Source organism: Kogia breviceps, chromosome 3, assembly GCF_026419965.1.
Source record: "Kogia breviceps isolate mKogBre1 chromosome 3, mKogBre1 haplotype 1, whole genome shotgun sequence".
Classification (NCBI taxonomy): domain Eukaryota; kingdom Metazoa; phylum Chordata; class Mammalia; order Artiodactyla; family Physeteridae; genus Kogia; species Kogia breviceps.
In genome coordinates this window covers 74,580,011-74,605,964 of record NC_081312.1, presented here as the reverse complement: position 1 = coordinate 74,605,964, position 25,954 = coordinate 74,580,011, and the positions used below count along the sequence as shown (strand labels likewise).

The following is a 25,954-nucleotide window of genomic DNA, read 5'->3' as shown; positions in this document are numbered from 1 at the left end:
TAGCATATATTACCACCCTTCTGAATAGCACCATGACAGCCCCAGTTTGACCATGTAGGGACAAGAAAACTCCCCCGCCCGACGTGGAGGAGGAGATGATGATAGAAGCTTGACGTCTACTCAAGAATGAGGAGGAAGGTGGCCTTCTTCCCCTCCCCACTTTTCCTTTGATTATGAAAATGCAACCCATTAAGTTCTCAGTGCGCACTCCCTTGCCTGCCCGCTTGTGTCTCTCACAAGCGTCCGATACTAATAAACTCTTTCCTTACCTGTCACTCTGCCTCTTGCTGAATTCCTTCTGTGCTGAAACAGAAGAACCTATGCTCTACTAAGTCCCAAAATGCATTCTGTGATTTCAGCAGCACCTTAGGGAGAGTGTTAATGATGGGGAGGGGGAGATGGAGCTGGGAGAGAGGACACCTGGCACTTCTGTGTGTTGACTGAATGCCAGCAAAGTTGTTGCCCATCGATTCTGGGAAATCACTTCTATTTAACTTGTGGTAAATGTTTTATCATAGGACAAGATTCTGACATTTTCCAAAGTGCTTTTTTAAGAGAAAGAAGATGTGGAGGGAAGAGTGCAGAGTGGGGAGATGCTATCTAATGGGCACAGAGTTTCAGTGGGGGAAGATGAAAAAGTTGGATGGTGGTGATGCTTACACAATGACGTGAATGTACTTAATGCCAAAGAAGTGTACACTTAAAAATGGTTACGGTGGTAAATGTTATGTTAAGTATATTTTACCACAATAAAAAAATTTTTTTTTAATTTTCATTGAAATATAGCTGATTTACAATGTTGTGTTACTTTCAGGTATACAGTAAAGTAATTCAGATATACATATATATGTTATATATTCTTTTTTTACATTCTCTTCCATTATAGGTTATTAAAAGATACAGAATATATTTCCCTGTGCTATACAGTGGGTCCTTGTTGGTTATCTATTTTATATATAACAGAGTGTATATTTTAATCCCAAACTCCTAATTTATCCCTCTCCCCTCCCCTAAAAAAAAAATGTAAAGAAAGAAGATGCAGCATCAGGAAGAGCTTGATCCCCAGAAGCCACAGAGAACTGTCTTGCCAAGGGAGCTGCTACCTGGGCCACTCGAAGCAGCTGAGGGATCAGGAGCTGCCACCACAGCTGTCAGCTCTAGAAGGAGACACCCGGGCCTCAATCCATGCCTAGCTATCCCCATGAAGCCAGGGACTGCATATTCATGTATTCTTTAAAACCAATAATGATGGATATCACATTATTAAGGTATTTAGGTCCCATTGGATAAGTTTAAGAGAGTGAGATAACAGTTTTATTTCAAAATAGGAATATTTTAAATATGCCAGAAATTACTTCCTTTATAGTGATTTAAATGTAGATGTTAACTCAAGAATGTATGAGGGCCGAACTAGTCTTTCAGAATCCTTCCCGGGGTTCATGGACAAGAGTGTGGGGACCATTGCTTGCTCTGGCACTGTGATTATCTTTGCATGTGTAACAGTGGCATAGACAAGAGAATGCTGGACTTTACACCAACCGGGTTCAAGTCCCAGCGCTCACAAGGCTTGCTCTCCCACCCACACCATTCGGCTCTCCACTCAGAAGTCACCTCCTCAAAAGCCTCCTCTGACCCCCTTGTAAAGCAGCATGCCAGGGCCTTCTGCCCTAGATTTGCCTGGCTTTACTTCCCAATGCTTATCCATCTGCAACATGGTATGTATGTCTTTGTTCACTAGGAGGTGACCTGCTTGAGGGCAGGACCTGGGTCTCTCTTGTTCTCTGTGGCATCTCCTGAGCTTAGGACCGTGCCTGTCAGGGTGAGGTAGACTGGTTCACCCAACATTCCAGCCCCTGGCCTTGCCTGACCCTTATAGCTTGGGTTCCATGGGAGATGATGCTGCAGCCAAGCAGACCCCCAGGCAGGACACGGCAGAAAGAAGGGAGGCCCAATCACCCCCACAAATAACAAGCAGCTAACTCTGTGGCCCTGCTTAATTAAGCTCAGGAACAGAAATAACACAGTCGCAGCCCCCACCTCACTTCTGCTTTCCTAGCTCTTAAAAAGTCTTTGTAGCGTGCCGCAACTAAGAAGCCCACATGCCGCAACTAAGACCCGGCGCAGCCCAAAATATAAATAAATAAATAAATAAATAAATATAAATATATATATATATATATATATGAAGTCTTCATAGACCAAACATCGTTTGGAAACTATGAGATAGAGAATGTTTTAAGAACTTTATTTTTAAGCACAAACAATATGAATAGGCAATTTAAGAATGCAAACAATTTTTAGTTACTCAGAAAACACAGATAATGCCAATTGTGTTCCAATCTCAGAGCCAGGGGCTGGGGGTCAGGGCAGAGACTTGAAGAACAGGGTATTCTTCAAGAGTGTTCTGGCAAAGGAACATGTGAGGTGTGAAGAAACATGGGCAGGTGCAGAAAGAGGTCGTTGAAATGAGCTAGCAGGGAGGAAAGTGGGAGGCTACCTACTGGATCTATCATGACCTCTATCAGAGACCTCCCCAGGCCAAGTTCATCAAGAGGGTAACCCAGACAGAGGCCAGCATGTTTAAGACGGCGGCCTAGGCCTCCTACCCCTTGCAGTCTCACTCTCCTGGAGAAGCACCAGCAGCGGAGCCAACAGCAGGAAGACATTGGTCAATTAGGTTACTGTGATCACAGGGTCCACACTGGTTTTGAGCTCCTCCCTGGGGGTCCACTGGGTGATGAGTGACTCTGGGATATTTGCTTCATGCCCTGACTCACGCCATCACTCTTGGTCCTCTGACCATCCATAGGTAGAGGGAGGGCTTATCAGCTCCGGGCTGTGGAGACAATCCAAATGGCAGGGGACAGGGGATAAGGTCTCAGAGAAAGAAGCACCACCTGAAGAGATGGTCTCAGCCCCAAGCTCACATGTCACATCCTCTCCATTTCTGCTCCCAGGATCGGCTTCACCATCGCCCGGCATCTGGCCCAGGATGGGGCCCATGGGGTGGTCAGCAACCAGAAGCAGCAGAATGCGGACCTGGTGGTAGCAGCATTGAAGGGGGTGGGCCTGAACGTGATGGGCACCGTGTGCCACGTGGGGAAGGGTGAGGACCGGGAAAAGCTGGTGGCCATGGTGAGGGAGAGTGGTTGTTTTAAAACCATAACCTGGGACATGGAATTTCTGGGATTGAGATTCCAAAAGATCTATGGGTAAGTGCTTTTAACATTACTCCTAAGCATGCCTGGTATAGAACACCCTCAAGCCAGAAAAGAGATTAAGTCTAGAATAAAGACAAATTTTGATCATATTTTAAAAAGTGTCCATACTAATACTCCTTAGTGGATATTGAGCATTCAAGTGTGGCATGAAAACTAAAAGTTGCTCCTGGCCCCCAGGATGCTCTTAGACAGAGGAGACAGGCTGGAGGAAGGCAGGAGCGGGCTCTAATCCTGACCTAAACTCCTCCTGCTCACCTTCATGGTCCTCAGTGTCCACTTCTGTTCATGCCCCAGCTGTCTGTATTTGCCTCATTCATATGTGTCTCCATCTGGACTTACCCCTTCTTTGTCTTCCCAGGGGAAGCTCTGCAGTTCTGGTCTCCTCAGTTGGGGTGTACACCGAGAAGCTGTAAGTATGAAGTTCTCTGGCTTTAGATTTGGAGAAAGGGCAAAACCCCATTTGCCAAGAAAAGTGGAGAGGTCCAGGAAGATCCCAGAGCAGGCCATTGCTGGATGGGGCACACCTACATAAAATTTGATCAGTGGGTATCTCAGATCTTCCTTCTCCAGAAAGGATACTCATGGCAGCATTTTATCCTTTTTTAATGACATTATCAATGATCTCTGCAATTGCTGCTGAAGGGATGTATTTCTAGGCACAGACCTAGAAATGCAATCCAAACTCTCCTTCCCAGTTACCATATGTGTCATCTACTTTCTTGTCTGTTCACAGAAACTAGGGGCCCTACCATGTCAGTAAGACAACCCCACTGGGACTCACCAAGAACTGGCACCAAACATCTGGATGATTTGCCTGGTGCCTGGAGTCTTCAGCCAAGTGGTGAGGACCAAGGAGTGCTCCTGTTCCTGCCCCACTGAGCGCCAGGGTGCCTTCCCTGGCAGGCCATGCACCATAGGCGCCTGGACTCTTAGACCTGGACCTGTGGACTCTCATTCTGATGCTCTGATGCACAGCCTTTGGGATCAACAACAGAATCAGGACTTCAGTCCTCTGTGAGGGACCAGCCCAGAGTGTCCCCTAGCAGCCCTTCCACAAAGACACAGGCCTGCATGATGTGGAGCCCACGTGACTCCATCTGTACAAGTAGCACTAACCTTTTGACTTTTCCTTTAGCTATTTGAGGACTCCGCCTTCTGGGAGCGTAGGAAGGGACTCCATGAAATACAGAGGCAGGTTGTGAGTGAGGCAGTGTCCTTTGTAGATTTGGATTAACATGATCCCAGAACCTTCATGATGGATGAAAGATCATACACCATCCCTCTGCAGGCTATTACCCATTTCTCTTTCTGAGATCTGATGACCCGCCTAGCTCTGGGACGAGTAAAAGTCCCTGCAGAGCCCATATATCTCCACTTACAGCCCTTCACACATCCCCTCGGGGTCTTGACTTCACAGCATCCCACAGGAGTCCAGGGCTCATGGGTAGGTGTCACCACTCTCAGCCCCATCTCCTCTTTCCATGTAGAGTGGGGTGGACTGAGGACTGTGTATGACTGGTGTCCTTCCTGTGCTCTCCAGACGCCAGCTACATGACTGGCGAGATCATCATGGTAGCTGGATTCTACTCCCACCTCTGAGGGGCATGAGCTCAGAGCTCAGGCTTGCCTCTTGATGTGCAGACCCCATGTGGTTCTGGGCCACTGTGTTGGAGCACCTCTATTAATGATGAGCCTGTGCTCCAAATACACACTCTAGTTCAAAACCTTCACTGCCAGAAATAATAAAGGACATCAGAAAAGAGGGCTTTTGGTATGAAACTATCATAAAACCAGCTAAAATAATGTCAGCTTTGCCAGAAAATAAAATATGTGCTTTTGAGTCTTGGAAAAGGGAAGGAACTAAAGGTAGGAAGGGAGAGGGCTGTAAGGAAGGGGGAAATGCATTTTGAGCACACTGGTAAGTGCTTTCTTATAGATTATCTCCTAAACATCTCTGTGAGCCTGCTGTTTACATCTCTAATTAATTCTATGGTTAAGGAAGCCAAGACTTAGAGAGATTGAAGGAAAATGCTCTGAGAACACACAGCTAATCCAAAAGCAGGAATTGAACCCCAGGTTTCGCACAACAGAAAAGGACCACGACAGAGCCGGAGGTGTCTGAGGGGAAAGACCAGCTCTTAGGGTCCTCGTTCTTCCCCAGATCCCCATCCTAAGAGACTAGATTTAGTCTACCTGCATTCATACAACTCAGCATTCCACAGATATGTGCCAGGGCAGTAACTGTTATCTCTCATACAATGAATTTAGATGCTTGATGCCTGAAAGTCAGGGACAGTAGCAGACCCTATGGGTATCCTGCCCATATTCCCTTGGCCCACATTGAAGTCACAAGCATCTTCAGTGGACAATTCCCATACATGCTGAATGCTTCAAACTCAAACACGTGTGTCTCCCTCCCTAAGGGCTTTCTCTGGTCACAGTTTTGTGCTCTGCACGTGGAACTAGTTAGTGCCTGCAGAGCAGCCCACCCCAATAAGGGGTGGGAGTTGGGGAATCACTACCCCAGCTGCTTGTCACTTGGTGGGACAATGCCAGAGTGTGTTCTATACAACGTTTCAGAGGGTGCCCAGCAGTGGGCACTAGCCCACAGTTTAAGAGTTTGCTCTTAAACACACTTTATTGGCTCTTCTCCCTTCCCTGTTTCATTCCCCATTCCCTCACGATTCTCCCCTAGCTCGTCTCCCAAGGAAACTACTTACACCCAAATTTTGGTCTGAGGGTCTGCTTTTGGTGCAATCCAAATTAAATTGGGGACAAAACCTTTCATTTCACATTTATAAATGAAAGGCTAAAAATGCAAAAGTCTCACTGAAAAACACGATGGCTGAAAATCATTCACCCTAAAGAATAATAAGTCAATTATTATTTATAATAAGCACATATAGGGCTTCCCTGGTGGCACAGTGGTTGAGAGTCTGCCTGCTGATGCAGAGGACACGGGTTCGTGTCCCGGTCCGGGAAGATCCCACATGCTGTGGAGCGGCTGGGCCCGTGAGCCATGGCCGCTGAGCCTGCGCATCCAGAGCCTGTGCTCCGCAACGGGAGAGGCCACAACAGTGAGAGGCCCTCGTACCGCAAAAATAATAATAATAATAATAATAATAAGCACATATAGTTGGGATCAGATTACTTTCATTTTGATAGGCGCAAAGAGTTAGAAATCAGGATAGCTGTTGCTTAAAGTTGGAGAGATCATCAAGTTTGAAAAGAAGCAAAGACAAATAAGCATTTATGTAAATGACTAACATCAGACCCTTTCTAAGGTTATTAGGGAAGGAGATAATGAGCAAGATGGCATCGAGTAGTTAAAAGCTAAGGAGAAGGTAACCCTAGAGAGGTGATACAGCGCAGGAACAGGGAATGAGATGCCAGAAACCCTGAAGGTTGACAATATTGTCTTCACATCTTTTCTTTTCTTTTTTTTTAAAATGGTTGAAAGTATTATATTTCTTCATCTTGTTTTATTTTTTTTTAATGAATTTATTTATTTATTTTTGTCTGCGTTGGGTCTGTTGCTGCGCAGGCTTTCTCTAGTTGCGGAGAGCGGGGGCTACTCTTCGTTGCGGGCTTCTCATTGTGATGGCTTCTCTTGTTGCAGAGCACGGGCTCTAGGTGCACAGGCTTCAGTAGTTATGGCACGCGGGCTCAGTAGTTGTGGCTCTCGGGCTTTGGAGTGCAGGCTTGGTAGTTGTGGCGCCCAGGTTTAGTTGCTCCGCAGTATGTGGGATCTTCCCAGATGAGGGATAGAACCCATGTCCCCTGCATTGGCAGGCAGATTCTTAACCACTGCACCACCAGGGAAGTCCCGTCACATCTTTTCTGAATCTCTATTTTCCGAATTTGTTCTTGGATTCACCGAAGGTTCCTGGAGGTATCTGCAGCCTATAAAACCATATACACAGAGAGGAATCTGGGAAGAGGGCCAGGAATCTATATCCCCACCTAGACAACAACTGCACCAGCAGAAACTGCCAGGGGAAGGCTTGGATAGTAAATTGCAGTTAATTTCAGTCAATTTCAGTTCCTAACACAGTAGCAATTACCCATCCCCCACTCTTAGCCACCTGGTAGGTTGACAGCTGTGCATTTGTTCCTGGAGGAGCTTGCATACAGCTTCCAGGAGCCAGTGTGAGCAAAAAGGACCTTATCCTCCAAATATCAGGGATCAGTGCTCTGACTGCTGATTGCTGCTTCTGATCACAGAAGTGCAGACAAAGAGGCAAACAATCATTGTTATTGCATCTCCTCCCTTTATTGCAAGCCTCTTCTCTGCTGGTTGAAGAGACTTCTGGGGGAATTTAAAAGGCTGACACTAGGGAGTTCCCTAGTGGCCTAGTGGTTAGGATTCTGGGCTTTCACTGCTGTAGCTTGGGTTCAATCCCTTGTCAGGGAACTGAGATCCTGCAGGCAGCACAGTGCAGCCAAAAAAAAAAAAAAAAAAACAAAAACAAGAACATATCTTTAAAAATAATAATAATTAGGGCTTCCCTGGTGGCGCAGTGGTTGAGAGTCCGCCTGCCGATGCAGGGGACATGGATTCGTGCCCCGGTCTGGGAGGATCCCACATGCCGCAGAACAGCTGGGCCCGTGAGCCATGGCTGCTGAGCCCGTGCGTCCGGAGCCTGTGCTCCGCAACGGGAGAGACCACAACAGTGAGAGGCCCGTGTACCACAAAAAATATATAAAAATAAATAAATAATAATAAAAATAAATAAAAGGCTGACACTCTCCCCCACACACTTCATTTTTTGCTTTCTTTTTCCCCTTTTGGGAGCCAGACATTAAAGACTAAGACATTCAAAAACAACTGTATAGGGCTTCCCTGGGGGCACAGTGGTTAAGAATCTGCCTGTCAATAGAGGGGACACGGGTTCAATCCCTGGTCTGGGAAGATCCCACATGCCGTGGAGCAACTAAGCCTGTGCCGCAGAACTACTGAGCCCGTGTGCCACTACTACTGAAGCCCACACACCTAGAGCCCATGCTCTGAAACAAGAGAAGCCACCACAATGAGAAACCTGCACACCGTGATGAAGAGTAGCCCCCACTTGCCACAACTAGAGAAAGCCTGCACTCGGCAACAAAGACCCAACGCAACCAAAAATAAGTAAAATAAAATAAATAAATTTATAAAAAAACAACAACAGCAACTGTATATACAGGCAAACTTACAAAGTAAATGTGCAAGCTCAAGGCTGAGAAGAGACCTAAGAAGACTTTAGGTTTACTCCTCAGGCTGATCCCCAGCACAGAGACAGCCTACAATTTTTTTTTAAAAAAACAGCAAACCCTGGGAAAAGGGAGAATCTGATTTCCAGAGTTTCCACATTATTACAATCAAATGTCAAGTGTTCAACTACAACAACAAAAACACAAGGCATACAAAGAAACAGCAAAATACAGGCCATTCAAAGGGGAAAAAAAAAAAAAACAACAGAAACTGACCTTGAAAAAGACCAGATGGCAGATATACTAGACAAAGACCGTAAAATAACTACCTTAAAGATGCTCAAAGAACTATAGAAAAATGTGGAGAAATTCAGGAAAACAATTGTTGAATGAAATTAAAGTATCAATAAAGACATAGAAAATGTAAAACAAAATAATCCTTGAGCTGACAATTACTATAACTGAAATGAAAAATTCACTAGAGGGATTCAAAGGAAGATTTGAGCAGGCAGAAGAAAGTGAATTTGAAGATAGAACAATGGAAATTATCAACTCTGAGAAACAGAAAGAAAAAAGTTTGAAGAAAAGTGAACAGAGCCTGTGGGTCATCATCAAGTGGACAAACTTATGGATCAAGGGAGTCTTAGAAGGAGCCAAGGGAGAAAGGGACAGAGAGAATATTTTTTAAAATAATGGTTAAAAATTTTCCAAATTTGATGAAAGATATGAGTATAAACATCCAAGAAGCTCAATGAACTCTGAGTTAGATGAACTCAGAGACATATTAAGTTGCCCATACATATGTCTATGTCACAGCTCCACAGATCTGTGCACAATGTTCTTTATGCCTTCACTCTACCACATGCCACCTCACTTCCAATTTGACTCCACCCTCCTCCCACCATTTTCTCCACTTCTTTGTCATAGCCTGAAGATAAGGCTAGGACAATGCACTCCATTCAGAGAAGTGCCACTGGGTGGTTGAAGTTGTCATAAACTTATACACCAGAGATTGAATTAGCTCTCCAGGGGAAAACTTCTTAGGGCTACTCATGCCTGCAGTCTGATTTGAAGATGCCTCATTGGGAGTTACAGGGGGAGCCACTCTCTCTATCACCAAAAAGTAGACAAATTAAGTGCAATCCATAAAACCCATCTACAAACTTGAGAAATTTTAATGTACAAGGAGGTTGTTTTGATATGGGCATGGTTAATATTGCAAGTAAAAATGAAAACAGAAGTGCATCCCTTAAGTCTAGAAATAAGAATATATGTCACTTTATCCTGAGCAATCTGCAGGAGGAAGACAACATGAAAACTTGGTCCACGTTAAATATTCCTTAGCTGAGATGGGTGACAAATTGTCTATGAATTTGAAGAAAATGTTAACATCTACCCAATATTATTGCCCAAATCCACAGTTCATATTCGAATTGCATTTGAATATTTGAAATATTCATTTCAATATTATTGTACCTACAGTCCAAATTCAGATGTAAATGGTCTAAACATTCCAATATATAGTTGAAGACCATTAGATTGGATTTTTTTAAAAAAGCAATACCCAGTTATATGCTACCTACAGGAAATGCATTTTAAACCTAAAAACACAAATAAGTTAAAAGAAAAAGGGAGACTTCCCTGGTGATGCAGTGGTTAAGAATCCACCTGCCAATGCACGGGACATGTGTTTGATCCCTGGTCCGGGAAGATCCCACATGCCATGGAGCAACTAAGTCCATGAGCTACAGCTACTGAGCCTGTGCTCTAGAGCCCGTGAGCCACAACAACTGAGCCCACGTGCCACAACTACTGAAGCCCATGCACCTACAGCCCGTGCTCCACAACAAAGAGAAGCCACCGCAGTGAAAAGCCCTTGCACCACAACAAAGAGTAGCCCATGCTCGCTACAACTAGAGAAAGCCCACACACAGCAACAAAGACCCAACGCAGCCAAAAAAAAACTTAATTTGTAGCAAATGAATAACAATGATACAACTATACAGTTGTACCAAATCAACCAAAGTAGACTGCTAAAAGAAAACTTGTTTAATCATTACATCAAACAGTCCATAAATGGTAGTACCCTTTCCCTCTACCAAATAAGAAAAGGAAAAAAAAAAGAAAAAGGGATGAATAAAGATACACCATGCTATCTAATCAAAGGAAAGTTTGAACTATATTAATATCAAAGTAGATTTCAAAATAAAGAATATACCAGGAATAAAGAAAGTCACTTCATAATGATAAAAAGCTCAATTCACATAAGCACATAACAATCTTAAGTGTTTATGCATCTAATAACAGTGCTTCCAAGTACGTGAAGCGAAAACTGATAGAACTGTGAGAAGTAGACAAACCCACAATTACAGTCAGCAATTCAGTACCCCCACAAAACATGTGAAAGACCTGTCCACTGTTAACTACAAAACTTTGTTGAAAGAAAATTTAAAAGATCTAAATAAAATGAGAGATATACCTTGTTCATGGATTAGAAGACTCAACGTTGTTAGGATGTTAATTCTCTCCAAATTAATTTACAAATTCAGTGCAATCCCAATCAAAATCCCAGCTGGCCTTTTTCTGGGAATTGACAGACTGATTCTAAAATTCATATGGAAATGCAAATGACTGAGAATTGCCAAAACAACTCTGAAAAAGAACAAAGTTGGAGAGCAAATGTTACTTAATTTCAAAACTTATTTTAAAACTACAATAATCAAGAGTGTGATATTGTTCCGAATCTTAGAAAGTTAAATATATACCTACCTCATGATCCAGCCATTTCTCCTGGAGATATTTAAACCAAGAGACTCTTTTTTTTTTTTTTCCCCGGTATGTGGGCCTCTCACTGCTGTGGCCTCTCCCGTTGTGGAGCACAGGCTCCGGATGCGCAGGCTCAGCGGCCATGGCTCACGGGCCCAGCCGCTCCGCGGCATGCGGGATCTTCCCGGACCGGGGCACGAACCCGTGTCCCCTGCATCGGCAGGCAGATTCTCAACCACTGCGCCACCAGGGAAGCCCAAACCAAGAGACTCTTGAGGACACATGTGCAGAGTAAACTCAGAGCTAGAGCTTGACTCTCTAAGTAGGCTCCATGTGTGGCCCTGTAGATTACAGTAGTATATCTTTTTCTGACTTCTCAAATTTTCTAAATCTCTGTTTATCTTCATTTGTACTCAGAGACATGGAAAATACCTAGAGATATCTCTGGCCTACACAACTACACACAGATGTGGGAGTTTTGGTACACTATACTGTATCCTGTTAAACTTTAAAGAGAACATTTCAGTATTGTAAATAATTTCCTTTCTACTTTGGCCAATTTGATTCTAAGAACAATTTGTTCTCAGAAGACTCATTAAGTAAATTGTCACTGCACTTAAATTCAACTGAAGCATAAACTATTTGATTTCAGCAAAACTGTCATAAATAAGGCTCATTACAAGTATAGGAGCTCATTTTCTTCTAATATGACTTGGTTTAGAAGCAGTGATTAGTTGCATCCCATCACTAAGCTTTTGCTCTGACCCTGGCTATTGAGAGTTCTCTTGGTTTTCCAGCAAGTTCATCTTTATTTTTATCAAGGACAAGAATCATCATATTTCAGGGTTGGGAATATCATCTAACTTTAATCCCTATTTAATGTTTGAATTCCCTCCACAACACCCCTGCAAAATGATCTTCCATCCTCTGTCTGAATACCTCTAGTGTTAAGGAATTCACTATTTCTTATGGCAGTATATTTTATCTATGGACAGCTCTGGGCATTTGAAAATACCTTCTTAAATTGAGCTGAAAAAATGTCTCCCCATAGCTCTTCTGCACTGGTCTTATAGCTATCCAAGGAGCACCATTGATCAAGTCAATTCTCTTTTCCCCATGACAGCTCTTCAAATGATAACACGCTCTATCATTCCTACCCATCCCATTTTGGTCTGCTCTGTTCTCTGCTAAACATCCTCAGTTCCTTCTCTAAGCACCTTTGATCACCAGATAAATAACGTTTACTAACATCACTCATCCCACCAAGAAAACACTGATTCTACTATAACTAGAAACACATGAGCATTATCATAATCTTAATTCAGTCCACACATTTTTTTTCTGAACTCCTAGTTCACACTTTATTTGTAGGATAAAACTGTTCTTGAAGCTACCTAAATCTTCAAGGATTCTGAAAAGCACTCAAGCATCACCAACAAGCATCACTTAATTCAAGCTGGAAATCACAGGCAGACGAGTCAGAAGATTTTGAGAAGAGTCTCAAATTCTCTTGGCATCCTGCAAAGAGGCATCCTTGGACCCAGTTGCAGTTGGATGTTCGATGGGGCTGTGCTCCACTTGAGTCCTGCAGAGAAGGAGAGAGAAGCGTCTTGATTTCCCAGTGGGCAGGTATTATGATAACCTTCACCCTTCATCTGAAGATGCCCTCCAAGTGCTAATGTCAAGCTCCCTGCAGGGATGAGCCACCAAAGTTGCCTTCTGTGGCATGTGGCTTGATAATGGCACTCTTGTTTGGCCCCCATTTTGTGCTGATCCCACTTTCTATCTCCCCTAGTGTCTTTTCCCCCATGGGAGCACTTCCTAACCAATCATTTGTACACAAATCCTTGCCTCAAGGTCAATTTTGGGCATCCACTTCACTCACCATGTCACTCACCACCATCAGGGAGGTCCTGGATATCAGTGAGTATTCTAGAATCCCATCCTGAAGCTCTATTTGCTAGGGTCACTCCTGATACAAGTTATCTTAATTTGGTTCCCATGAAAGCAGACCCTGAGATAAAGACCTTGGTACAGATAGTTTATTTGCTATGTAGTCCTAGGAAGCAGGAGTAAAGGAGTGGGAAGGGTGACATGGGTTTAGTGGAATCCTTTCAGGGTCCTTGGTAGAAGCACCCAACTGTCACTAGCATATTCCTCACTGCATTTGTATAAGAAGTGTCTTCTAAGCTCTCTAGGGACCATAGTAAGTCAATAGATTCTCGGTCACATTTCTGTGGCCTCAGCTCAGATAACCAGGCTGTCTCAGCTCTGGTCCCTGTATACGATGCTCCAGCTGGCTAGCCCAGGCTCGTTCACATGGCAGAGGCAGAGGTCCCAATGCATAGATTAGAAACACACAAGGGCTCTGGAGGCCAAAGCTCAGAATTGGCACATGGTCATTTTTGTAATAGGGAAGAACAAATCTGACTTCATATTGGATCTGTTTCTTTTACTTTAATCTTTGTATTCTATAGCTTTTTTTTTTTTTTTTTTTTTTGGTGGTACACGGGCCTCTCACTGCTGTGGCCTCTCCCTTTGCGGAGCACAGGCTCCGGACGCACAGGCTCAGCGGCCATGGCTCACGGGCCCAGCCGCTCCTCAGTATGTGGGACCTTCCCGGACCCGGGGCACGAACCTGTGTCCCCTGCATCCGCAGGCGGATTCTCAACCACTGCGCCACCAGGGAAGCCCTGTATTCTATAGCTTTTGTTACAAGGTAATCACTAAAGGGATGGTGCCGATAGCTTAAAGTATACATAATGGCCCATCTCTGAGAACCCTGCCTCCCATGCCTGAGTGTTAAGCTAAAATACCTTTGTTTAAGCTCACAGGAAACATCCAACCAGGCTCACCTGTGAATGGCTGCAGGAAAGAAGAAATTAACACATCCCCTCCACAGTCTGGCTGGAACCAGGAAATGTTTTCAACAACCTACCACCTTTTTTACTTTACCTCCTCACCTCCCCCTCTTTCTTCTATAAAAGAAGCTAGCATCCAAACGCGGGCAAGATAGTCGTTTGGGACACTAGTCCACCATCTTCTCAGTCTGCTGGATTTCTGAATAAAGTCACTATTCCTTGCCCCAACACTTCGTCTCTCGATTGATCGGACTGTGGTGCAGCGAGCAGTAGGAGCTTAGACTTAGTAACACTTTCACCTCATGCTATTGGCTAAAACAAGTCACAATGCCAGCCTAGATTCAATGGAAAGGAAAATAGACTCCATCTTTCCATGAAAGGAGCTTTAAAATAACATTGCAGGACTTCCCTGGTGGTGCAGTGGTTAAGAATCTGCCTGCCAATGCAGGCGACACAGGTTCGAGCCCTGGTCCGGGAAGATCCCACATGCCACGGAGCAACTAAGCCCGTGCGCCACAACTACTGAGCCTGTGCTGTAGAGCCTGTGAGCCACAACTACTTAAGCCCACGTGCCTAGAGCCTGTGCTCTGCAACAAGAGAAGCCACCGCAATGAGAAACCCGCACACCACAACCAAGGGTAACCCCCACTTGCCACAACTAGAGAAAGCCTGCATGCAGCAACGAAGACCCAACGCAGACAAAATAAATAAATAAATTTATTTTTCATTTATAAAATCACACTGCAAAAGGCTTGGGTACAGGGAGGAGTGAAAAACTGTAGATATTTCTTTAATCTACAACAGAAAACTACATAGAAACTAAAAAAAATAAACTGCTGCTATATACAACATGGATGATTCTCACAGACAGTGCTGAGTGAAATAAGCCAGACATGAAAGAATTCATACTGTACTATCCTATTAATATAAATTCAGAAACAGGCAAAACTTAAGTGTAGGGTTTACAGATACATGCTGAATAAAGTATTTTTTTAAGTAGGGGATTAATTATCCTAAATGTTAGCATGGTAGTTACTTTGGGATTGGTAGTTACTTTAAGACTAGTGGAAAGGCATTACAATTGACAAGAAACACACAGGGGTTTCTGGGTTATTGGCAGTGTTCCATTTCCTAACCTGAGTGGTAATTACCCGGGTAATCAGTTAAAATCATTAAGTGGTAGATTTATGCTTTATTTTTCTTTGTGTTATATCTCATGGTAAAAAAAAAATTAAATACTGTATGATATTGGCATGAGAACAAAAGAATGGACAATGGAACAGAGTAAAGAACTGAGAAACAATTCACACCCATAGAAGAGAATTTGATATACAGTAAATGTTGCGTCACAATTTAATGACAAAGGACACACTGTTTAGAAGAGGGTGCTGGAAAAACTGGTCTGCTAGAGGGAGAAAAATAAAACGGAATCCCTACCTTCTAAAGTATACAAAGAGAGCTCCAGAAAGATTAAAGACCTCAAGGCAAAAGACTACAAATTAATGGTAAATATTGTGGATTAATGTCTTTCTGACATACGAGGCAGGGAAGGACTTCTAAAGAACAGCATAAGAAAAAATCATAAGGCCAAACTAATTAAGTTAATTGCATAAAATTAGGAAAATTTGTTCAATGAAGCACAACATGATCAAAGTTAACAAACAGATAACAAATTGAGTGTTATTTGTGATGCCTAAAAAGTATTGTTTTAAAAAAACTAATATCTAACATATACAAGGAACTCTTCAAAGATTAAAAAACAGGAACCCTAAAAGATAAATGGGCAAAGGAAATGAAAATACAATTTGTAGAAGGGGAAATCAAAAAGGCTGGCAAACATGTGAACGGAAGCTCAAACTCAGCTATCAGAGTAACACAAAGTTTTAAAATAATAAGATATTACTTTATTAAGCTGGCAAAAATAATAAAGCTGAGAATACCAAGTGTTGGCAGGGATGTGGGTATAGCGGGACCTCTTATGCTGTTGGTGGGCGTGTGGACTGGTGCAGCCACTCTGGAGAGCAATCAGACAGTTCTTAGTTATAGATCATTATATTTCGTGACCAGCAAGCCCCACTTCTGGATATATTTCTCCAAAAAATTCCCACTCAAATTCACATGAGGACATCTCCAAGAAGGTTTATTCCAATGTTTGTGGTGGTAAGGGTCTGGAGGTTATCCAGAGTCTATCCAAGAAGTAAACTGGAAAATAAGGAGTACCGTGTAGCAGTCAGAAGCAACAGTTACACGTACCAGAGCAATATGCATCATGCCGGGAGAAAACAGGAAGAAAATAATGAGATCTAGAGTGTATATCACTTATATAAATTAATACACCATACCCAACAGACAATATACATCTTAAAAGAACACATACAACTGGACGCATATACATTTAACTGGATGGTTTTCTGTAAGGGGAAAGAGGCAAATGAAAGTGGAGATTGGGGTTATGGGTCCTGCCCCAACCAATGAGTTCCATGAACCAAAGACTGTATTGAATTCAACCCTCTAAGTCCAAAGTTCCCTCAAAAAAAAAAGGAAAACCTCAAAGGGAACAGGAAGGTTTGCAATGAAAAATAAAATCTTTCTTCCTCCACAGTTTTTCTCTCCATGGAATCTGCTGCTAATGTGTATGTGTGTGTGTTGCACATTTTTTAAGAAAAATGCTGAATGCATTTACTAGGACATGTTTGTGCGGATGGGTAATTTTTATTTCTATCACATTGTTCTCTACCTTGTTCTCTTTGCTTCAGAATATACTTTGGGCACTTTTCCCTTTAAGCGCTTACAGGGACTTCCCTGGTGGCACAGTGGTTAAGAATCCGCCTGCGCATGAAGGAGACGCGGGTTCCATCCCTGGTCCGGGAAGATCCCACATGCCGCGGAGCAACTAAGCCCATGCGAGCCACAAGTACTGAGCCCGCATGCTGCAACTACTGAAGCCTGCGTGCCTAGAGCCCGTGCTCCACAACAAGAGAAGCCACCCCAATGAGAAGACCAAGCACTGCGTGGAAGAGTAGCCCCCGCTCCGCGGCAACTAGAGAAAGCCCGCGCGCAGCCAAAAAACCCAAAGCAGCCAAAAAAAAACCCACCACCAACAACAACATAAGCACTTACAGATCTATCTCCTTTATTAACAGCTGTATTATATTGATATACTCCAACTTAAATGTCCTACCAATAGATATTAGTTTGCTTTTTAAGTTGTTTGCTATTAAACAAATTTGCTTTTTAAATTGTTATTAAACAATAAATTTAGGGGAAATTTTAGCAAGCATATTCACGATGTAAACCCCAAGTACTGAAATTTCTCAATCAATACAGTCAAAATATACACACACTTAAATATTTGATAGATAGGCAAAATTGCTTTCCCAAAGGTTGCAAGAAAATAAAATCCCATCAGGGACTTCCCTGGCGGTCCAGTGGTTAAGACATTGCCTTCCAATGCAGGGGATGCCTGTTCGATTCCCAGTTGGGGAGCTACGATCCCACATGCCTTGTGGCCAAAAGACCAAAACATAAAACAGAAGCAATATTGTAACAAATTCAACAAAGACTTTAAAAATGGTCCACATCAAAAAAATATTTAAAAAAAATAAAATCCCATCAGAAACATGTGAAAGTACCTATTTCCCCATACTTTTCCCAGCTCTGGATATTATGAAGCTTTTCTTTTTTACCAATCTAAAAGTTGGAAGATTGTATCTTGTTGATGTTTTGATCTCCATGTTTTTAAAATATGAGCGAGATGAGTATGTTTCCATAATTTTATAGACCATTTATACTTTTCCTGTGAACTGTCCGTTCTTATAACTTGCGTATTTTCTTTTGAGTTGTCTTACTTTCTCTCATTCATTTGCATGAGCGTTATTTTGCAAAATAAGGCAATTAGCCATTTTATCATATGTTCTGCAATTACATTTTCACAGTCTGTCTTGTCTTTTGCCAAACAGAAGTTTAAAATTTTTATACAGATTTATCAGTCTGTTCCTTTATGCCTTCTGGGGAACAGATATTTTAAATTTTATTTTATCACTTGGAAGTTTCTGAGAGGATTTATTAAAGTGTCTGAGGTGAAGAGGGAGGAGGGGAGCAACTGAGACAGTTGCAATTTCAAGGCAGAACAAAGAATTTAAACAAAGAGGTGGCAGGGGTGTTAGTGGCAGCAGAAATAGCAGCCCTACTGGGGCCCATTCCAGGGAAGCAACATCCCAGCAGAGCCTGCTGGACCCTTGCACTTAATGGGAGCTCTTAGGTACACCGGTAAGCAGCCCAGACTGGTCATGAGACCTGAGAAACATGCCTAGTTCTTCCCGGACACAGCAGGGAAGGGACCTCCCCAGGTAACTGAAATTCATAATTATCTGGGTCTTTGGAGACATTTCAAAATAGGGTGTCATTGTTTATTAAGCTGGAAAAATTGGGCATACTTATAATATAAACCTCTCAGTCTGAGTTTCTCAATCAAGTTTCCAAGAGAGATTAAGATTGATAAATAGGACTTCCCTGGTGGCGCAGTGGTTAAGAATCTGCCTGCCAATGCAGGCGACACAGGTTTGAGCCCTGGTCCAGGAAGATCCCACATGCCACGGAGCAACTAAGACCATGTGCCACAGCTACTGAGCCTGCGCTCTAGAACCCACGAGACACAACTACCGAAGCCTGTGCACCTAGAGTCCGTGCTCCGCAACAAGAGAAGCCACTGCAGTGAGAAGCCCGCGCACCACAATGAAGAGTAGCCCCCGCTCGCCGCAACTAGAGAAAGCCCACACGCAGCAACAAAGACCCAACACAGCCAAAAATAAATAAATAATTTTTTTTTTTTTTTTTTTTGTGGTACGCGGGCCTCTCACTGTTGTGGTCTCTCCCGTTGCGGAGCACAGGCTCCAGACGTGCAGGCTCAGCGGTCATGGCTCATGGGCCCAGCCGCTCCGCGGCATGTGGGATCTTCCCAGACCGGGGCACGAACCCGTGTCCCCTGCATCGGCAGGTGGACTCTTAACCACTGCGCCACCAGGGATTGAAAAAACTAATAATAAACAAGTTTTGAACTTTGCAAATTGGGTGATGCTGAAATTTGCCAGTGATGGCCATTGACAGAGCAGCTCCGTTAGCAATTTAATTAGAATACTTTTGAAGCCCCCTGTGGCAGTGAGGGTAGAACTGTGGTCATTTGGTTGAGCCCATCCTCAGTTTTTGATTTGAGATAGGGAAGGACACTGATAATTGGTAAGCACTGTATATTGCATGGAAGGGAGGGGGTAGCTGATGATGTCACCGTCTCCCTCTGGATTTACCTCTCCAACCTTCCCTGACACACCACTGACCACCTGGCAGAAGTGAAGGAGCTCTACAGGGTTGACAAAAAATCAGAAGGAAATTTTCATACCACACAGATGCCCCCCAAGAGCTTTGCTATTGTAAATGTTACAAACTTGGATTACGTAAGCTAGAGGTGAATTGTACTGCGGATTTTTCTGTTTCTTGCAATTCTCTCATTAAGTTATTAGGCCCTTCTGTTTTATATTTTACTAGCATTTGTATTTCACAAATAATTCCATTGGGACAATTTTTGAAGATAAGGTGTGAGATGGAAGAGGAGAATTCTAGGCTGCGTCCTAAGGACAATTCTGATAAGATTAGTGATGAAGAATTATAATCTTCTGAGTCATTCCACTACACCATTGTAAAAAGTGGTCTATAAAAAATCCTCGGGCTTCCCTGGTGGCGCAGTGGTTGGGAGTCCGCCTGCTGATACAGGGGACACGGGTTCGTGCCCCGGTCCGGGAAGATCCCACATGCCGCCGAGAGGCTGGGCCCGTGAGCCATGGCTGCTGAGCCTGCGCATCCGGAGCCTGTGCTCCGCAACGGAAGAGGCCACAACAGTGAGAGGCCCGCGTACAGAAAAAAAAAAAAAAAAAATCCTCTTTACAACGAAAACTACCCCTCAATTGATTTTTTTTTTTTTTTTTTTTTTTTTTTTTGGCTGCACTGGGTCTTCGTTGCAGCACTCGGGCTTCTCTGGTTGCGGCACACAGGATCAGTGGTTGTAGTGTGCGGGCTTAGTTGCTGTATGGGGATTTTAGTTCCCCCATCAGGAAACAAACCTGTGCCCCCTGCATTGGGAGCACAGAGTTTTAACAGCTGGATCACTAGGGAAGTCCCCCCTCAATGGATTTTTACACATGCTGGTAATCCAAGTTGTCCTAGTGCACTGTACTTCATTTGAGGCAAACAACTTACAAATGCAGCAATGGCTCCAGCAAAATGGAAAAGCCACTTAACGATTAATCAAAGCCATCTGACCCGGAAAAGTGCTGAATATTTCTAATGGCTACTGGAATCTCAAAGCAAACAGAGAAAAACTTTTGTTTACAAAAAAGGTCAGTGGAAAAGCTCAGGAAGCAAGTGATTGAGTAGCAAACTTACTGCCTAAAAATGAAAAATTACAGAGTTGATGAAAATCTCCTAATTCCAGGATATAAAATTATAGTGAGTAAAATACTTGGACAGATGCAATACAAGACACTGAAAAATTTCCATAGCAGGGTTTGTTGATGTATTTATAACTTGTCACATGATGTTAAAAAGGTTTTTATGTAATAAACTGAAAACAACCTCTTCTATATCCAGGTTGGTAAGTCGACAGATTTCACTAATGAATGTCATGTTGCAACATTTATTAACGTGTAAATAATGGTAAAATTCAAGAAAAAATTTCTACTGCAAAGTGTTACCTGAAGCAAGCAAAGGCCAAGATATATTTCATATTTTGTTTAGTATCTAGAAATGAAAGGTTATCTGGGAGGATATTGGCATTTGTACTGATGGTGCCCTATAAACAGTTGGTTCTGTGAAAGGCTTTGCCCCTTGTGTAAAATAAGACAGTCTTGACATCATCACAACACACCGCTTTCTTCATAGGGAGGTGATGGTGTCAAAAAGTCTAGGAGATTAAATGAAAAACAGTTCTGGATGGTGGTACAAAAATGGTTAACTGGGCTTCCCTGGTGGCGCAGTGGTTGAGAGTCTGCCTGCCGATGCAGGGGACACGGGTTTGTGCCCCGGTCTGGGAAGATCCCACATGCTGCAGAGCAACTGAGCCCGTGCGCCACAACTACCGAAGCCTGCACACCTAGAGCCTGTGCTCCACAACAAGAGAAGCCACCACAATGAGAAGCCCGCGCACCTCAACGAAGAGTAGCCCCCGCTCGCCGCAACTAGAGAAAGCCCGCACGCAGCAACGAAGACCTAACACAGCCAAAAATTAATTAATTAATTAATAATTTTTAAAGAATTACTCTGAGGATGAGTGCGTTCCTTGATCTGAAGAAATGTTACTCGGTGGTCCAAATTGGTACAGTATCTTGTCAGTCGAGATAAATATCATGATCACCATAAAACTAATCCACCATGGTTTGCATACAAAGTATATCAGCCCCTTCATAGGGAGAGTTCCACTAGGCATTTATAGGAAGAGAATAATCCCCCTTCTTCAGAGTAAACAAGTGTTAGAGCAGCTTTTACACAGTCCACCAGGCTTAGGAATAACCTCCCATGCGTCTGGATCATGCATAGATATCTGTATTTGTTTAGTAGTGAGCTGTGGGTCCTACATCAACCCCAATGTGTTCTTCCATGCTGCAATATTCAAAAGCAAGGAAACTGCCCCTAAATTAGTCACTCTCACAATCATTTTAGTAAAGGTTTTGGAGGAAGCTGATGACATTGATTCACAAAATGAGATAACTCCTTCACACTATTGCCCTCTGGTTTTAGTAGTTTCTTCGTTTTGCCCTTTTCAACCTGGACAAACTCCTTGGTGACCAGAGGTTGTTAACATGGTGTCTGCTGTCCCAGCATAAATTTTCCAGCACAGGTTTTAAATGAAAAACACAAATTTTATTATTTCTTTTTAGGTTCAAAAATAACATTTTATATGCATATATAGGCCTACAGAAGAGATCAAGAAACATATATATGTATAATAACTTTGTAATTGCTAGACTTTTATTTTAGCCAGATCATGTCACTTAGTGAGAAATTTCTTTTTCAGTCTTAATAAAATAGTGACTTAGGCTATTTTTATTCATATTGCTTTGGCTTGTGATTAATCGCTTTACTATTCAAAACTGTGAAATGTTTTGTATTATAAATAACATTAATTAAAATAAATTTACAACCCTTGTTTAAGTTAAATATATCAAGCTGACCTTTCAAAAACTGAATCCCCACTTTGGCTTAAGCCAGTTATTTAACAGAAATGTATTATGTTTGCTTTAAAAGTTTTTTAAATTTATGAGAAGGAAAGAAAGAGATTAGTTTCAAATAAGGTTACTTAATCTTTAGCTACCTGATTCTATTCAAGATACACTGGCCAAACAAAAAAAACAATAACAAAAAAAAACTTTTTAGCTTTAAATAGGAGAAATAATTACTCTTGCATATATTAAATACCATGTACCATACCTCATTAGTATTTCTTACAATATGATTATGTGATAAAACTTTTAGACCTATTTAGTTAAGTTTTTTTTTTTAATCAAGTAGAATTTTTTTTTAATCAAGGGAAAACTGAAATCTCCTCACATGCACTACTTATGTGCAATAGAGTGAATATCCTTTGTGGGGAAGTGAAACCACACAAAAAGAGTAGGCCATAGTAAACAGATCCACAGAAAGTATGCTTCTCTACTCAAAAGAACACTGACTATTAATATTGGATTATTATATCTGTAATTTACTATCATAGTAACGAACCATTGCTTCAGATATAACAGTGTTTATGTCAGAATTCCTTGAGACCTTCCCTTGAAAATTATTTCAAGCATTCCTTGAAGGTAGAAAGATTGAGAATGGCCTCCCTAAGACCCTACTGCCGCTGTGTCAGTGTGACAGGTTTCTGTGCCCTCTTATTTGCTCACTTTCTAATCGCTAAGAGTTCTGAACAACAGTTTCACTGACAGCCAAGCCCAGGTCCCATTACAATATGATTTTTGTCCAACTTGAGCACCAATACCCACTTGGACATCAGGTTTACTGCAGGACTGAAACATGGCTGCTAGTCTCTGTATATTCTCACGAGCTCCTTCAGCCAAAAAGGGCAGAATTGCTCTTAAATGAGGTAAATATACTAAATGCTGATGCAAAAAGATTTCCAGGACACCTTATAACATGAAAAAAGCAAAGTTACAAAGTGGTGTATAGCATGTAAACACATTTACATAAACATACCAAGTTATATAGTTTCATGAGTTCCTGGCTGATTATATGTTCAGAGACATAGAGGTGAATCTAAAGGTAAATTTGGAGGCAGAGACTGAATAGAAGGAAAAAAATTTCCTCACCAAGAACCATGGAGGGCTTCCCTGGTGGTGCAGTGGTTGGGAATCTGCCTGCCAATGCAGGGGACACGGGTTCGAGCCCTGGTCTGGGAAGATCCCACATGCCGCGGAGCAACTAAGCCCGTGAGCCACAACTACCGAGCCTGTGCTCCGCAACAAGAGAGGCCACGATAGTGAGAGGCCCGCGCACCACGATGAAGAGTGGCCCCCGCTCTCCGCAAATGGAGAAAGCCCTTGCACAGCAACGAAGACCCAACACAGCCAAAAATAAATAAATTAAAAAAAAAAAAAAAAGAACCATGGAAAAGAGCAATTATAATAAAAACGTTAAATGAAGCAAATGGGATGAGAGTTGCTAAATAAAAAATTACAGTGTATGCATGTGTGTGTATATATGTATATATTATGTATATAGGTACATGTATGTATATGTATAGATATAATTATATATTTATATATAATTTTATATGATATTTCTAGGAGTCCTCTGGCTGAAGATGGGACAAACTGGTCCTTTCTTGGGGCAGGAACACAGTTATACCTTCATGACCTGAGTCATATTATTATTTGTTCTGAATAAAATAATCAAAAAGAAAACAAATACTTGCAAGAGTAGGTTATAATGCCAGTTACCTGTCAAGGTGCCAAGGATGCAAATCATCTTTATCTCAACAACATATGTGGGGAATTCCCTGGCGGTCCAGGGGTTAGGGCTCCGCACTTCCACTGCAGAGGGACATGGGTTTGATCCCTGGTCAGGGAACTAAGATCCTGCATTCTGTGTGGCCCAAAAAAACAACAAACAAACAAACAAAACAACAAAAAAGCATATGCGGACTCATAGCAGGAAAGCTAAACTATACTAGGCGTACTTTGGCAAGAAACTGTCTAATATAGAAGGATTGTCTCTGTATATTTAAGCCTGACTCTACAACTGGCTGCAGAATCCTGTATCTTGCTATAACACTTAGACATGCAATATTTGAAAAAGAACAGAATTATTCCAGGTATAATTCCTATATCAAGGAATTAAGAAAAGGGTAGGCAAGCAAACCCTTAACAGGAAGCCCAGGCTGAGCCCACCTGAAGGCAGGACAGGGAAAGAGGCTCCATAGTTACCTTGGTTCTCATCTTCAGCTCACATTTAGACACCCTCTTACCTCCAAAGATGTGTTGGGTCAGGATGCAAAACTGTTTGAGTATAAGCTCACAACATTTGATCCATTTCATTATTGGACCCATAAAACACACACACACATAGATATATATAAATAGATATCTTAGAAGTTAAGAACATGGGGCTTGGAGACAAATCCCACAGCTGATGAACAGTGGTGGTTGGGCAAGTTATTTAACTTCTCTATGACCCAGTTTCCCTGTGTGTAAATGGGAATAGTATCACCTATCAATACCTCACTGGGTTTTTATAAAGATGAAAACACCTAATGAACCTGAGTTTGATACACAGTAAGCACTCAAAAAAAAAAGTGCTGTTGGACCCTCCTTAGGAAGAAAGAGGCTGCTTGTAACAGAAAACAATATCAGCTTGGCCACACGCCCACTTTCTCCAGCTGAATCTCAGGCTTTGACTCTCTGGGTCGCAACACACAAGCCTCATGATGTCATAAGAGGCTCAAGGCATCGACAGAGAAGAGAGACGTCATTTTTAAAAGGAGAACTCCAAACAGTAAATGCAAACCTGACTCTGGAGAAGTATAAAACATTGACTCTGCCCTTAAGGTACTATCAGCCTCGTTGGGGGTGGTAGGAGACACAGGGCTGAGACATAGAGTTTGGTTGGAAAGACCAATAGGTGTATCCAAGAAGGCTTCTCTGCAGACGTGACTGCCTCCAGAGGAGATGATGCCTGTGCTGAGTCTTGAGGAGAGTAGGAACAATCCAGATGATGAGGATACAAGCATAGAAATACAGGGAAATTGTTATGTTTCTAGTAAAAGGAGCTTGTGAAAGCAAAGAGAAATGAAGCTAGGGAGAGAGGTCAGAGACAAATCAACAAAATCCTAGTACAAGAAGCCAAGAATTTTAACTTTATCATAAAAGTCAATGGACAGCCATTGTTGAATTTTCGCAACGAGATGGACTTGATCAGATTTTCACTTTGGAAAGATCACCCCAGCTTAGTTTGGAAGTAACAACAGAAAAGAGCTACAACTACACTCCAGGCCAGATACATGACCACTGCAATAAAATATAGCAACAGTGGGATGGGGAGAAGATTGACTTAAGGAGAGCAGATATAATATTGGCAGGATTTGGTGACAGTTGGATGTGGAAGAAGTGAGGGGAAGAATCATAGCTGACTCTGAAGTTTCTGACTTGGACAACTAATGAATAATAGTTAACATAAAATACAAGAAAAGAAACAGGGGTCCTGGAAGCAGATGAGTCCAGTGCTATAGAAAGTCACAGAGGTCACTGTTCGCTGTGATGATAAGGGAAGGTGTTCAAGAGGCCCTGCATGATGGACAAAACATGATTTGGTGTCTTTCAATAGGAACCTCCATCCTAGTTTGGGGCTCTGATGACTCAAAAAAAGTGAAGGCTG

General features: G+C 42.4%; 1 protein-coding gene across 1 annotated transcript in view; it reads left to right on the top strand.

The window, feature by feature from the left end:
* The window catches only part of LOC131752835 (dehydrogenase/reductase SDR family member 2, mitochondrial-like), a 188,720-nt gene that overhangs the window by 142,591 nt on the left and 20,175 nt on the right, over positions 1-25,954 (top strand). Inside the window, exon 3 of the mRNA XM_059057527.2 lies at positions 2,958-3,135. Within this exon, the coding sequence (XP_058913510.1) occupies positions 2,958-3,135 (178 nt within the window). The remainder of the gene's footprint in view (positions 1-2,957; positions 3,136-25,954) is intronic.